Source organism: Sceloporus occidentalis, unplaced genomic scaffold (genome assembly GCF_023333645.1).
Source record: "Sceloporus occidentalis isolate IW3139 unplaced genomic scaffold, rSceOcc1.0.p SCAF_113, whole genome shotgun sequence".
Taxonomy (NCBI): domain Eukaryota; kingdom Metazoa; phylum Chordata; class Lepidosauria; order Squamata; family Phrynosomatidae; genus Sceloporus; species Sceloporus occidentalis.
Window position 1 is genome coordinate 157,917 of NW_028317093.1, and position 15,201 is coordinate 173,117.

A 15,201-nucleotide genomic window follows, 5' to 3' on the forward strand; every position below is an offset into this window, starting at 1 on the left:
GTTGGAATCTTGGACCCAGACTCGCATAGCTTTCTACCATTTTGTTGGTTGCATGTAGTTGCTGGTATGTTTTCAAAATCCAGGCCAATCTTCTGCCCCAATTCTCATGTTTGCAGGTGAACTAAAAGCCTGTGTGATACCTAAAACAAAGTCCACGTTAGTGACCCATTTCAATATAAATGTTTATATTAATGTATTTGCTAAGAACAAGACATAATTTATTATTCAGAAAAGAAACTCTCATTGCCAATATAGCTAACTTAAAGATGTGTGTAACATGTAACACTGAAGTTTTATTTGATAAAGAAGGAATGGCCATTTGAAGTCACTGTGCTTAGTCGAGTTTTAGCTGATTGTTAAGATAAACCAACTCTGAATTCATACTTCTCTCTATGTAAAACAAGCGGATTGAGAGTATCTTTTTAAGCATGTTTGCAGGGATCAGTTGAACATCAGATAATCACTTGTAAATTCCTGGTGGATACTGTGATGTTCTTGTACTCAACGTGTAGCTCTAAACTAAGCAAATGTACTAAAAGTTGCAAACATACTGTATGTCAAAAAAATTAAAAAAATCTGCTTCATAGGTAGTTTAAAATAACGCATTTTGACACATTTGTGTCTACAGTGCATTACTCCAGTTACCCAGGAACGCAAATCAAAAACTCTGTAATGGCATTAAATGTATCAGTAAATCAGACTAAAGCTTCCAGGGATAGTGATAAAAATCTTTATCATACCCTTTGTAAGATTCTAGTACTGGTTGTTTTTCATACCCTCTTTATAAAAGCCTTGCTATATGGAAAACAATTGAATAATAACATCTTGGTGATACTTACATTACATTCTTGGATATACACTATATGGACAAAAGTATTGGGACACATGACCATTACACCAACAGGGACTTTTATGACATCGCATTCTAAATACATAGACATTAATATGTAGTTGGACTCTCCTTTGCAGCTATAACAGCTTCTTCTCTTATGGGAAGGCTTTCCACAAGATTTTGGAGAGTTTCTGTTGGAATTTCTGCCCATTTATCCAGTAGAGCGTTTGTGAGGTCAGGCACTGATGTTGGACGAGAAGGACAGACTCACAATCTCCATTCCAGTTCATCCCAAAGGTGTTTGATGGGGTTGAGGTCAGGGCTTTGTGCGGGTCAGTCAACTTCTTCCACACTAAACCCATTTTTATGGACCTTGCTTTGTGCACTGGGCACAGTCAAACTGGGATAGGAAAGGGCCTTCCCAGGGGCATAACTAGAAACCACGGGGCACTGGTGCAGGCCCCCCAACTGCAACAACTAGTCTGTGCCTTCCCCTTACCCTCCCTTCCAACATATGTAAACACACTTACACAAATTACAGACACTTACTCATACTCACTGACACACACTCCATCTCACCCCACTTACGCAATTACTCATCCATGCTCGCACACACAAGTATACATCTATGCTCACATACACACACACACACAAGAACACATCCATGCTTTCACACACAAGTACACATCCATGATCACACACACCTACAAGTTAACATCCATGATCACACACACACGTGCACAGGAATGCTCATACAGGCACACACACATATTATACATATATATATATAGATTTATTCACGGGTAATGCCTCTCGTTTAGACTTAATCTAAAGTAACATCATGGCTGCTGAGGTTTATACTGCCTTTTCATTAGTATGGTCAGTTCTATAAGAAACCTGCATATGTAGCCTAGAATGTAACCTCATTGATATAATTTGTTACTATGGAAAAGTTATACTCCGCTTACATGATTTCACGTTACATCACTTTTTTTCTTGGAAGCTTCCAAGGTGTTGCCTGTACTCAGCACCATATGTGGAATATCACCTTTAGGGATAAAACATTTTGAATAGATGTCTCTCTGAATAGGGACACCATATTGCATGTATTGTTGTTTTAGAGGACTCTTTATCGAGTAGAGTGTCTCTTTATAGGACTCCTGTTATGTAATCACAGTCTTCAAGCCTCTCAAATCATCCTGCCTTTACACAGACATTTCGCTTTGTATTTATCAATATTGCTTCCTTACACAATACCTTTCGTCCATGGTCTATCCGTTTCTGTCTTATCACAAAGCACAAGATACAGGAGAATATTAACCTGAAAGAAAACCGAGGCATTTATGTTTCAATTGTATACATTAGGTCGATAAACTCACAAGCTGTGTTTGCTTGTCAAGTAGCGTATGATGAAGTTTAATATACAGAACCAACCTACAAATGTATATACTGTATTTTCTCGATTATAAGACGAGGTTTTTTTCAGAGCAAATGCTCTGAAAAATACCCCTCGTCTTATAATCAGACTTCAAATAGGTCTGACTATGAGACAACTAAGATCCAGATCCCCCGCAGCTGCAGGGGTCCTGGATCCTCCTGTCTTCCCCCCCCACCCCACTTACCGGTACTTCTGAGTCCCCGGTGTGCAGCTGGGGCAGCGTGTAGATGTTCCCCGCACCGGTGCGGCAAATTCTCTCTGACAGTCGGGGAAGGTCTGCGCGATGGACGCAAACAACCCCCGCTGCTAGCCACACCTCCTTCCGGCTGCAGCGGAAGTTGTTTACGCGAATCGCATAGACATCTACACGCTGCCCCGGCTACATGACAGAGGACTTAAGTACCGGTAAGTTTGGAGGAGGGAGGGGGAGTGTTAAACGGGGGGGCATAAGGCATTTCTGGAGGCAGAGTGCTCTGTGAAATGCCTTTTAACCCCCTCAATGCCACTCTGCCTCCAGAAATGCCTTTTTAACCCTCTATACGCCACTCTGCCTCCTGAAATGCCTTAAACCTCCCTATATGCCACTCTTTCCGATAATATGCCTTTTAACCCTCTCAATACCAGAGTGGCATATAGGGGTATAAGGCATTTCTGGAGGCAGAGTGGCACATAGGGGGTCAAAAGGCATATCAGGGGGCACAGTGGCATTTAGAGGGTTAAAAGGCATATCATGGGGCACAGTGGCATATAGGGGGTATAAGGCATTTCTGGGGCAGATGTGCATAACTGGAGGGCAGGTTGGAAAATAGAAGGAAATAAAACCAAAATATTTTTCGTAATCATAGCTTTTATTAAAAAAAATAGTTTACATGAATTAACATTTACCGGTAAAACTTTTTTTCCTATAGGGTCGTCTTATATTCAGGCTTTTTCTTTTTTTTCTTAAATTAATATTCAGATTTGGGGGGTCGTCTTATAATCGAGCAAATACGGTATTAACTATATCAAACACCTGTGTTTTTTTGTTTGTAAATAGGTTTGTGAAGAAGTGTATATAATAAAAATACTATATTTTATAATTGCACTGGACTTTTTTCTGCCTTTAAGAAGCGGTTTACATGTTACCATATTTCTATGTAAGACTACATTTTGGTTCAAAATATTACAGAAATTATATTCAAGGTTGCCTTTCATTTAGACCTCTTCTGTTGCCCCATGAGTGTGGTGGACGATTACCTTAAGATGACATGAAAAACCCCATGCCTGGGCAACAGAATCCTGGTAGCCGTTTAATACAAGTCCCTTGCTGCATAAGATCCTGGACCAGGTTACACGTAACAAATTGTTAAGCAAAAAGAGAAGTTCAATACTGCATGAAAAATTAGATTAAACTTTATTATTGGTATACTCGTTCATACAATTAAAATAAAATATTTAACAAGCAGAGATAATACAAGTGTTTTTCTTCTTTACTTGTGGCAGCAGAAGATTCTGCAATAGAAACAAAAGACTTAATATTAATGGTTATAATGGCACAACAGAGGTCAACCTGAAGTCCATCTTTGTGCAGGAGATTATGCGCAGAAAATCTTTTTTTTTTTATATATATATCAAATAGGCATACCTGGGAACTCTCTGTGTTTGACCTGGAGATCTCCAGTTGAAGTACCTACCGGTTCCTCCAGGTCTCGGGAGCGGGGTCTTGATGCACCCCGCTCCCTGCCCATTTGCCCTTTAAATGAGCGTGTTTCAGTCTAATTTCTCCTACCTTATTTACGTATTTACCTTCAGTATTAGCCAACAACCTCTATTGCCCTCTTTCCTTTCCTTTATTCTTGTGCTTTTACTAATGCTCTATTTTCAGTCCTTAAACTTGGCTTACTTCTGTCTATCTTCTTCCTCTGCTTCCTCTACCACCACTGCTACCTCCGCTATCTTGACTTCCTCTTCTCTGATGCAATGCAAAGAAAAAAAGTTTTAATTAGCATGCTTGTGAACTAATAAAATTCCTCCTTGTTTTCGAGGTTAAAGAATAAGATTTACTCTCCAAATCAGGGGCGTAACTTGAAACCTCAGGGCCCCGGTGCGAGAATCTATTAAGGCCCCCCCCACCCCCAACCCATCTATCCCTTTCTCACTATCTCCCCTCTCCCTCCCTACTTCCCTTCTCACAATCTACCCTCTCCCTCTCTACACCCCTTCTCACGATCTCCCCTCTCCCTCCCTAACCCCCCCTTCTCATGATCTACCCTCTCCCTCCCTACCCCCCTTCTCACGATCTACCCTCTCCCTCCCTACCCCCTTCTCACGAGCTACCCTCTCCCTCCATAGCCCCCCTTCTCACGATCTACCCTCTCCCTCCCTACCCCCCCTTCTCACGATCTACCCTCTCCCTCCCTACCCCCCCTTCTCACGATCTACCCTCTCCATCCCTACCCCCCCTTCTCACGATCTACCCTCTCCCTCCCTACCCCCCCTTCTCACGATCTACCCACCCACCCACTCCCTCCCTACCCCCCTTTATAAAACCTATAAAACCCACATAGCTACTGTCACATTTCTACACTCATGAAAAAAAATGAGATGTCCCATTGAAAGAATTCTTTTATACACAGGTTATTCTTAATTCTGTTTCCTATTGGTAACTGTATTTAACTCTTTGTGTTTTGTGAAAATGCAGCATTTAGTAGCAAAGCAGGAACAGCGAGCCGGTCCAGAGTTACCCGAAACATTCCTGATTACACAGAACAAAAGAATTTCATGAAACTGTACTGTCTTCCCTGTTTTTACACCGACACTGGTTAGCACTAGCAAAATACCACTATAAAATCTAACATTTCATTTAGTAAAGTACAGGCCATTGGATTTAGTTACCTGATCTGAGCAAATCCACAGCGCGGAAGCACTTCATTAATCCCAGCGATACACTTCATTGATTACAACCAGTGGCGTCTCCAGGTTTCATATTTAGGGGGGGCACATGGGGGGCCAGGGACCAAAGTAGGGGGGCCAATTATAAAACGGTACATATACACTAATATATATATATATATATACACACACGTTAGACGTGCATTTTTAACTACATAATATGCACTTATCTCTTTGAAGTAAAGACTGTGATTAAAATATGATTTCAAAATAACAGCTAAAGTGACAGTTATTTTTCATTCTTTAATATTAGCCCCTGCTGACAATATATATAAATATTAGACCCTGCTGCAGATATATAGAAATATTAGACCCTGCTTCCGATATATATTAATATTAACCCCTGCTGCGGATATATATTAATATTAGCCCCTGCTGCGGATACATACTTATATTATACCCTGCTGCCGATATACATAGAAATTATACCCTGCTGCCAACATATATTAATATTAGCCCCTACTGCCGATATATAGTATTAGTCCCTGCAGCCAATATATATAAATATTAGCCCCTGCAGCCAATATTTATTGATAATAGGCCCTGCAGCCAATATATATTAATATTAGCCCCTGCTGCCGATATATATAAACATTAGTCCCAGCTTCCGATATATATTAATATTAGCCCCTGCAGCCAATATATATTAATATTAGACCCTGCTGCCAATATATTTGCCACACTGACTGCAGATCAGGGGAAGACAGTGAGAGTCAGTGCAGTGATCCCTCCTTCTGACTGCACCGTGACATTGAGAGGTCCTCTCCCCTGTAATCATCCCCAGAGTCCCTTTGTCCCCTCATTCACTAAACCATAGCGCTCTTTTACTACACCCTGTAGTTCAGGTATAGATCAAATAAACAACACATGGAAACAGCACATGCAACTGAATGAGATTAAAAAAAAACTTGTATTTGCAGGTATACATAAATAATGTATGGAAACATAGCATTGCAGGTATAAACCAACAGAACACACAAACCCAGCATTGCAGGTATATATCAACTGGAAATCACATGTACACTCAGCACTGAAGGTTTAGATCAAATAATCAACAGCACTCCAGGTATTGATCAACTGAATAAGACATGCAAATCCTATATTTGCAGGTAAACATTAATAATGTATGGAAATATAGCCGATACAGATCAACAGAATGACACAAAACCCAGCTTTGCAGATATAAATCAATTGGAAATTACATATACACTCTGCATTAAAGGTATAGATAAAACCCCTTAAATTACAGGCATAGATCACTGGTCACACACCCCAAAGCCAACCCTGGTGTCCACACTGCCCACATAGAACCTGACCAGCACCTAAGTTACACATTATCTCAACTTTGTCCCCAAACAGCTGAACGTACGCCGTTTTTGTCCCATAAAGACCTCTCCCTCCCAATCTATCCTATCTACCCCCTCTCCCTCCCAATCTATCCTATCTACCCCCTCTCCCTCCCTATCTACCACATCTGCCTCTCTATCTACCACATCTGCCTCAAAATCTATCCTATGTACCCCCCTCTCCCTCCCAATCTATCCTATGTACCCCCCTCTCCCTCCCAATCTATCCTATCTACCCCCTCTCCCTCCCAATCAATCCTAACTATCCCCTCTCCCTCCCAATGTATCCCATCCACCCCATCTCCCTCCCAATCTACCCCCTCCTCCCTCCCAATCTATCCTTATCTACCCCCTCCTCCCTCCCAATCTATCCTTATCTACCCCTTCTCACTTCCTATCTACCTCTTCTGACTCTCTAACCCCCTCCTAACTTTCTAACCCCCCCTTTGAAGTTCACTTACCTTGGGCTTGTCCAGCGGTGAGATCGCGAGGTCTCTGTATCCCTGGTTCTGCCGGCTTCACTGCTGGGCGCCGGATATGACGACATATACCGGCGCTCGGCTTGAAATGCCGGCACTGCGAACCAGGAAGAGGCCTCTCGGTCGCGGAGAAGAGTGAGAGGCGCCGAACGGTTGCTGAGAACTTATTCCTCAGCAACCGCTCGGCGCCTCTCACTCTCTCCTCCGGGTCTATTAAAAAAAAAAAAAAGACGGCGTTTCGATTGGGGGGGCACACCGGGGGGCACAGCATGATGTAGGGGGGGCCATGGCCCCCTCTGGCCCCCCCCTGCCGACGCCACTGCCCTCCTCTAACCCCTGCTGAAGAGACCTGCATGCAGCGTAGATCAGCGCTCTTCAGGTCTCTAGCCGAGGGATTAAGAGGCCCGTGGTCTCTTCCAGCTTTGACCTCTCTCCGGTCTCCTGCAGGCGATACAGCCTCTAACCTGGGCAGTGCTGTCGATGAACTGATGAGGCACCAGCCCACACTAAAAACCGATGCTACCACCGCTATTATTAAGGTAAGGTGTTTGCATGTCCCGGTGGGGTTTGTAGGGCGCTTCCTAGCAGGGGGTTATCGACTTGTTTAAATATTGATTGTTTTATGTTCTTGCACAGACTTGGAACATTCGGGTTTCCCTTTGCCATTTTCTAGATCCTCTTAAGTGTTTAACCATTTGGATTTGCGTCTGTTTTGTTGGAGATTAACAAATTGACTCATAGTCATGGATACTGGGCATGCATGTCTTCAGTCTTTTTTGCATTTTTTATTTTTTTTTAGATTTTAGAAGAAATATGCAATCTTGGTAGGGACCCGAAGTATATTTGTCAGAAGCCATCAATTCAGAAAGCTGACGGCACGGCCACAGCTCCTCCACCACGTTCGAACCACGCGGCCGAAGAGGCTTCTAGCGAGGACGAGGAAGAAGAGGAGGTTCAAGCAATGCAGAGCTTCACTGCAAACCAACAGAGCGAAGTTGAGCCAAGTCCGCAGTAAGTTTACCATGTGTGCTGCTAGCTCTGGAGTTGTGACCTGTAAGCTTTGTTCCAGACTTCATATCAGACATTAATCTGTTATTAATCTGGGTTAAACTAAGATAATTTATAATAAGAGACTCATATCTAATAAACTTGAATTTTTATTCTTAAAATCTTGCTGGACCTCATATGTTAACTTGCCTTTTCTCTCATAGTGTTGTGGGAACTGAAGAGAGAATCCCGATTCCTCTGATGGATTATATTCTCAACGTGGTGAGTTTAGAAATAGTGTAATAGAGCCGATGTGTAAGAGCGCAGGGCTCAAGGGCTCCCGATTATAGCCCACAAATTTACAACCCTGATTTTAACCATTTTGGTACAATATTGGACCAAAGATTTTTAAATAATGTTTCAATAAAATTTTATGCGAAGCTACTCATATCTGTGAATTTTCCAAATGACTTGAAAAACTTACCAATTCACAGATGAAATTTGTGGAATCCATTCTAAGTAATAACACAACGGACGATCACTGTCAGGAGTTTGTGAGTCAGAAGGGTCTCCTGCCTCTGGTCACCATCCTTGGTCTGCCCAATCTACCTATTGACTTCCCTACCTCTGCTGCCTGCCAAGCTGTGGCAGGTGTCTGCAAATCAATATTGGTAAGTAACATTTGTTTCCATTTATTCTAATACGTGGTTGTTAAACACCAAGCCTTGATTGACTCAGACAGATCAATCTGGACCACCTGCAGAAATGTCTAGAAATCCTAGCCTACTTGCAGCCAATGGGGTTGTAGCTAAAAATCATTGTGCTGGATGACCCAGCGAGGGTTCTCCTAAAAGAGAAAAAAAAAAAACCCAAAAAATACTGGTCCAAATCTACGAACGAGTGTCTATAGCATAGCTGTACTGCCACAAAATGCTGTAATACTTGGGCAACCTGTCAGCCCAGTACTATATTATGGGCAGGCTAGCTGGACAAAGTCTTTGATGTTTATATTCTCGGTAGTTCTGTTTTTTGTTAATGGTCAGAAAATAAATACAAGCAGAAGTTCCAGGACTGTTAATAGACAACATCTCCCCTCTTTCTAGACTCTGTCTCATGAGCCTAAGGTTCTCCAAGAAGGGCTTCTCCAGCTGGACTCCATTCTTTCCTCGCTGGACCCACTGCATCGGCCTATTGAGGCCCCCGGTGGCTCAGTGCTGTTAAGGGAGCTGGCATGTGCTGGAAATGTAGCAGATGCCACTCTGTCTGCTCAGGCTACCCCCCTACTCCACGCATTAACTGCAGCCCATGCATACATCATGATGTTTGTACACACGTGCAGAGTGGGACAGGTAAGGGCCCCGACCGGATGGGTCTAAACATTTTGTTTTCATGTTTTCCGAGGCAGCGGTGTTGCTTTTGCGTGCTCTTAATTGCCATATTTCTTTTCTTCTCCACAGAGTGAGATCCGTGCCATCTCTGTCAACCAGTGGGGTTCTCAACTGGGTCTCAATGTTCTGAATAAGCTGAGTCAGCTGTACTGCTCTCTTGTTTGGGAAAGCACTGTTTTGCTGTCTCTCTGTACTCCTAACAGGTACGCGCATGTGATTCTTCTGTTTCCCATACCCAGAACTGTTTGCTTTTCATAGTGTTTGTGGTCAGAAATCTACATTTGAGTCGAGGTTCTGCCATTTACTTACCAACCTTGTACTTTTTTTGACAGCTTGCCACCTGGCTGTGAGTTTGGTCAGGCAGACATGCAGAAGTTGGCTCCCAAAGAGGAGAAGGCAGCAAGTGCCTTGCCCCAGGGAACAAAGAGGGCAGGTATGTTTTCTTACACTTCTTAAACTCATTCTGAGATGTTTCTGGTTCAAACCTGGCCCGGTGCCATGACATATGGCAATTAAGTAACATATTTAAGTAAAATCTTTTATACACAAGGCCACATATCCAGGGTATAATAAGTATTTCTTTAAGACATCTATGCACAGTTGTCTTGGATATTAGGCATCTACAATATTGTTGCATGGTTTCATGGATGACTTTCACTATATTTCTTGTATAAAAAGTTAAATATTTTATGCAGAAGTGCATATTTTAATATAGTGTATAGTGTATACTCTATATGTATAAGCCATCGTATCTGTGTTACAGAAGGTGAACCCGAGGTGAGTGCTGTCGGTGAGGAAGCCACCGGCTTACTAGAAGGTATTGGACTTGATGGGGATGCGTTGGCGCCCATGGAAACAGATGAACCCAGCGCGTCGGACTCCAAGGGGAAACCAAAGATCACCCCAGCAATGGCTGCCAGAATCAAACAGATTAAACCATTATTATCAGGTATTTATAAAATATGTTTTACATGGAAGTAGTTTATTAAATTACGTATCGATTTAGATTTTTTTTTTTTATATAAGTTTATAAAAATACATGCTGGGTATGATAGGGCTGATCTTGATGAACCTTCAAATAGTTCATAAAGCTTGTACCTGCTATACTTGCCAAAAAGTAGAGTACACTAACAGAAGCATGGATATGAACCTTAAGCAGAAATCTAATATGTAGAGCACAATATAACATCATTTTTATTTTGATTTATTTATTCATATTTATGTTTTTATTTTTTTAGCATCTTCGCGGCTCGGTCGTGCCCTGGCTGAACTTTTTGGCCTACTGGTCAAACTCTGTGTTGGGTCTCCTGTGCGCCAAAGGCGAAGTCACCATGCAGCCAGCACCACCACAGCCCCGACCCCAGCCGCGCGCTCTACGGCGTCCGCACTCACAAAGTTACTGACGAAGGGACTTTCGTGGCAGCCTCCTCCATACACACCAACTCCCAGGTTCAGGTTTGTGCTACACGGGTCTCGTTCACAAGTGACAAGCTTGCTTTGTATTAATCTCTTAACTGAAGGATGTTGGATTTTGGGTGGTAATTTGGTTAATTAGAAATAGTAATAGGCTGGTAAATATAAGATGTCTCTTTAAATTTCATTTGTCTAACATTGTACATCTGTGTTGTTCAGGTTAACCTTTTTTATCTGCTCCGTTGGCTTCACCTCTCCCATGTTGTTTGACGAGAGGAAATATCCGTATCATCTTATGCTGCAGAAATTCCTCTGCTCCGGTGGACACAACGCTCTCTTTGAGTAAGTGAGCCGCCTGCTACCTGTAGCGACTCACGGGAGACAGAACAAAGACTTTCCGAGGCTTCAGAAATATATTTTGCTTTAACACGTTCCAAATGGGGAAGTTACATGTTTTTGTTTTCATATACTTCAACGTCACATTTCCCATCATGCACCTGACTTCTACCTGCTACTGGCTGATTTTTAGAACGTAAATGGAAAAAGTATGTTTACATTAGTGTAATTGGCCAATACATTCCCAACACAGTGACTACTTTTATACTTGTTAATAGAATGTTCCTTGATTTAATGTCCATATGAAACATCTGGAAGCATCATTTTGAAAAACTAGAACAACGTACACTTTCACTCTAATACATTTGTTTTAAAATTTAGAACCTTTAACTGGGCCCTCTCTATGGGTGGCAGAGTGCCGGTGTCGGAGGGCTTGGAACACTCTGATCTGCCGGATGGCACGGGCGAATTCCTGGATGCTTGGCTTATGCTGGTGGAAAAGATGGTAAATCCTACCACAGTCCTGGAGTCTCCTCACTCCCTGCCACCAACCAAGTTACCCGGAGGACAGAACTACCCTCAGTTCAGCTCTTTGCGCTTCCTTGTAGTCATGCAAAAGGTAAAAATTACACCTTTCCTGCTGCTGTTGGGATATGGTATCTACCTGCGCCTTGGAATCTTTGTTTGGCTGTGATCAGTGTACCTAACAGTATTCCATATTTTGTCGCTTACAGGCAGCCTTCACCTGCATCAAGAACCTTTGGAATAGAAAACCTTTAAAAGTATATGGTGGTCGTATGGCTGAGTCCATGCTAGCTATCTTATGCCACATACTGCGAGGGGAGCCAGTGATTCGTGAGCGGCTGAGCAAAGAGCGTGAGGGTAGTCGGGAAGAAGAGGGTCAGCAAGACGAAAGTGGAGCGAGGCGAGAGCCTCAAGTGAACCAGCAACAACTTCAGCAGGTGGGAGTAGTACTTTATTTTCTTGTCTGCGGCAATCTTGGCCTTAAGTAAACCTTTTACATTGTAGCTGTCAGCTGAAATTGGAACAAGTGTTGTCAGCATGCTGCTTCTGCTGATTAGACTGAATGCCGTCTCCTAACCATACAATCGTCTCTCTATAGCTCATTGATATGGGATTCACGCGGGAACATGCCATGGAAGCTTTGCTTAACACCAGTACCATGGAGCAAGCCACAGAGTACCTCCTCACCCACCCTCCTCCTCTCATTGGTGGAGTTGTACGGGTAAGTGTGCAGGGTGAACGTTTCCTCAACTTATCCCCCCCCCGACCCTTCACATGAGTGTGGTCCGGTTCTGCTTCCCTCCTGTATCCTCATCACATCTCCTTCCCTGTCGTCCATTCCTTTCCCCTTTCTACCGCAGGCTTCTCCGTGCCGCTATACAGGTTAGATGTAGCACACGCGTGTGAAAGTGCAGGCGGTCCTAGTCAAGTCATAGACAACTGACTAAAATTTGAAGAGGGGCAGTAGCCAGAGTAGAAAAGGTTGGCCCGTCTCCCTGTCATTGAAAGATTGGTTCCCCTGGCCGAGCTGCAGTAGCTTCCCTCTTCCCCATTCTACTCCAGCGTTCCCGAGCTCCACCGGGTTCTTGATGTCTCTCCTCTGCTGGGACACCCTTACACTCATGCCCTGACTCCCCATTCTGCAGAGCAGCCCAGCTCACGGGTATCTGTTGTTGCTCTGCAGGACTTGAGTATATCAGAGGAAGATCAGATGCTGAGAGCCATTGCCATGTCGTTGGGACAAGATCAGGGCCGGCCGAAGACTTAACGCCGCCTGGGGCGAAGTTTAAAATCTACCCGCCCCCCACCGGTACTTACCCTTAAACAGTCCTGCGGCGAGTCTCCCTGTGCTGCCACGGTGCCAGCTTGTAATGCTGAGCGCCGGAAATTCACGTCACTTCCGGCGCTCTGCATTACAAGCCGGCACAGAGACCGAACAGGGAAACTCGCCGCAGAGGAAAGAGAGAGGGGCGCCGAGCGGGTAAGCGAAAACCACTCGGTGCCCCTCTCTCTCTCCTCCGCTTCAAAAAAACCCCCCAAAAAACCGCTTGGGGCGGCAAAGTGCCGCCCCTTCTGAAGTGCCGCCTGGGGCAATTGCCCCAGTCGGCTCCATTGTAGGGCCGGCCCTGCTGACATAAGGGGTGAATCTAGGGTTTGTGGTGCCTGGGTGTAATATATTTATAGTCACCCACACATACTAACACTCAATCTTGTGGTAAAACCCTTTATTTTAAAACCATACATATATACACAATATCTTTCTCCCTCCTCTCTTTCGCACCAATAATCCTAGACACCCACTTTGACATTCTAACACCATACACTAAGATACACACACTCCAACATCATATACTGACACATACACTCATGCCAACACTATTGTCATAAGGAATTGTATATAAGTGTGTGCCAGTTAGGGGGTCGTTCGGTTATAGGTGATGTCAGGGTAGCTTGCGATACTTGGGGACCTGGATCCCCAGTGACTTGTCGATGGTTTATCGGGAGAATTTCCCTAAGATCTTGGCACAGATACGACTTGACCTGCGACGTTGGTCCTTCCCCCATATCTCTTGGCATGGTAGGGTCAACATGCTCAAGATGAACGTTCTCCCACGAGTCCTCTACCTTTTTCAATCACTCCCTGTCTTCATCCCAAGGGAGTTCTTCTCAGAACTCCGTTCCCTAGTCGTCAAGTATGTTTGGCAGGGGAAGAGCCCTAGGATAGGGTACTCGATTCTCATTCAGCCGAAGGAGAAGGGGGGGCTTGCGCTCCCGGACTTTCGGGGATATTATCGCGCTACTCACCTACTGCGCATGCTCGAATGGCGCTTCGCTCCACCCACAAAGCTCTGGATCTCACTGGAACAGGCCACTACGCAGGTTCCTCTGTCATCTTGTTTGGGGATCCGCCCTGGGGCACTTCAGTCCTCCGGGACGGGGAACCCTTTTGTTCGTGTCACTCTGTTGGTATGGCGCTTGCGGCGCGTGGGTGGGACTCTCACCACCTTCCCCTCTCCTATCACCCCCATTGAAGGTAACCCTGACTTCCCACCAGGTATGGAGCGGGGTTTCCTTGCTTCTTTGGGGTTGCCCCCACGCACGCTTCTTTCCACGGTGTGGGGACGGGACGCCATCCTCCTTATCGAACGCGCAATCCCTGGCGCAGAGCTCACTCTGCTCAAACGCTTCCGATACCTCCAACTTACCTGATACGCATCTTCTCTCCCGGGCAGACACAACATCTCTAGAGCGTAGACACCCTTTGAAACGCTCGCTGGCCGCGACTCGTTGCTTAGGGGAGGAATCTCCTCGCTATACCGCTTGTTGATGGCTGCAGGCCTCTCCTCGCCGCCGAGGTTTGTTGGCTCTTGGGAGGCCGCTCTCGGCGAGACTCTGACTGACACACAATGGGACGGGGTCTGTGCATTGGCGCATAAATGCTCAATAGCGACCAGCATGCAGGAGACAGCCTATAAATTGTTGGCGATGTGGTATAGGACCCCTGTGTCACTTGCCAGGCTCTTCCCCTGCTGGAGATGTGGCTCGGAACCCCGCACTTACCTGCACCTTTGGTGGGGTTGCAGCAGTCTCAAACCATTCTGGCAAGGTGTATTCCGAGGTTCGGGGGAAGCGATGGGTCTGTTGATTCCGCTTTCCCCGGGCCTTGCTCTTCTTCTGCATGGTAGACCCTCACGACCCTGGTTAAAACCACGGTATTATGCCATCTTCTCAATGCGGCCCGCAGCTTGATACCATTATTCTGGAAACGCTCGGAGGCCCCTTCCCTGCGCCTTTGGGTGTCCCGCGTGGAGGAGATAAGAGTGATGGAGGAGCTCATTCATATGTCTAATGATGCAATGGAAAAATACACGTGTGTTTGGGCGGGCTGGCTATCTTATCTATCGTCCGACTCGATGCGGGCTCTTCTCGCACAACCCTGAGCACACCCGATAACGCAAGGCTCGTTTCCACCTATTGTCCGGACATCGCTGTCCATCCCCCATAATCCCACCTGATGTGTTTCCCC

The 15,201-nt window shown here is 44.8% G+C and overlaps 1 protein-coding gene across 1 annotated transcript; it reads left to right on the forward strand.

Annotated features, from left to right (window-relative positions):
• The first annotated feature begins 7,379 nt into the window (after positions 1-7,379).
• On the forward strand, positions 7,380-12,942 carry LOC149282506 (E3 ubiquitin-protein ligase HUWE1-like). Its single transcript, XM_089498097.1, has 14 exons — positions 7,380-7,565; positions 7,826-8,037; positions 8,238-8,295; positions 8,508-8,684; positions 9,117-9,362; positions 9,471-9,604; positions 9,734-9,834; positions 10,165-10,350; positions 10,640-10,856; positions 11,034-11,156; positions 11,532-11,769; positions 11,885-12,112; positions 12,274-12,396; positions 12,859-12,942. The coding sequence occupies exons 1-14, from the start codon at positions 7,380-7,382 to the stop codon at positions 12,940-12,942; spliced, it is 2,313 nt and encodes a 770-aa protein (XP_089354223.1).
• Positions 12,943-15,201: the final 2,259 nt, after the last annotated feature.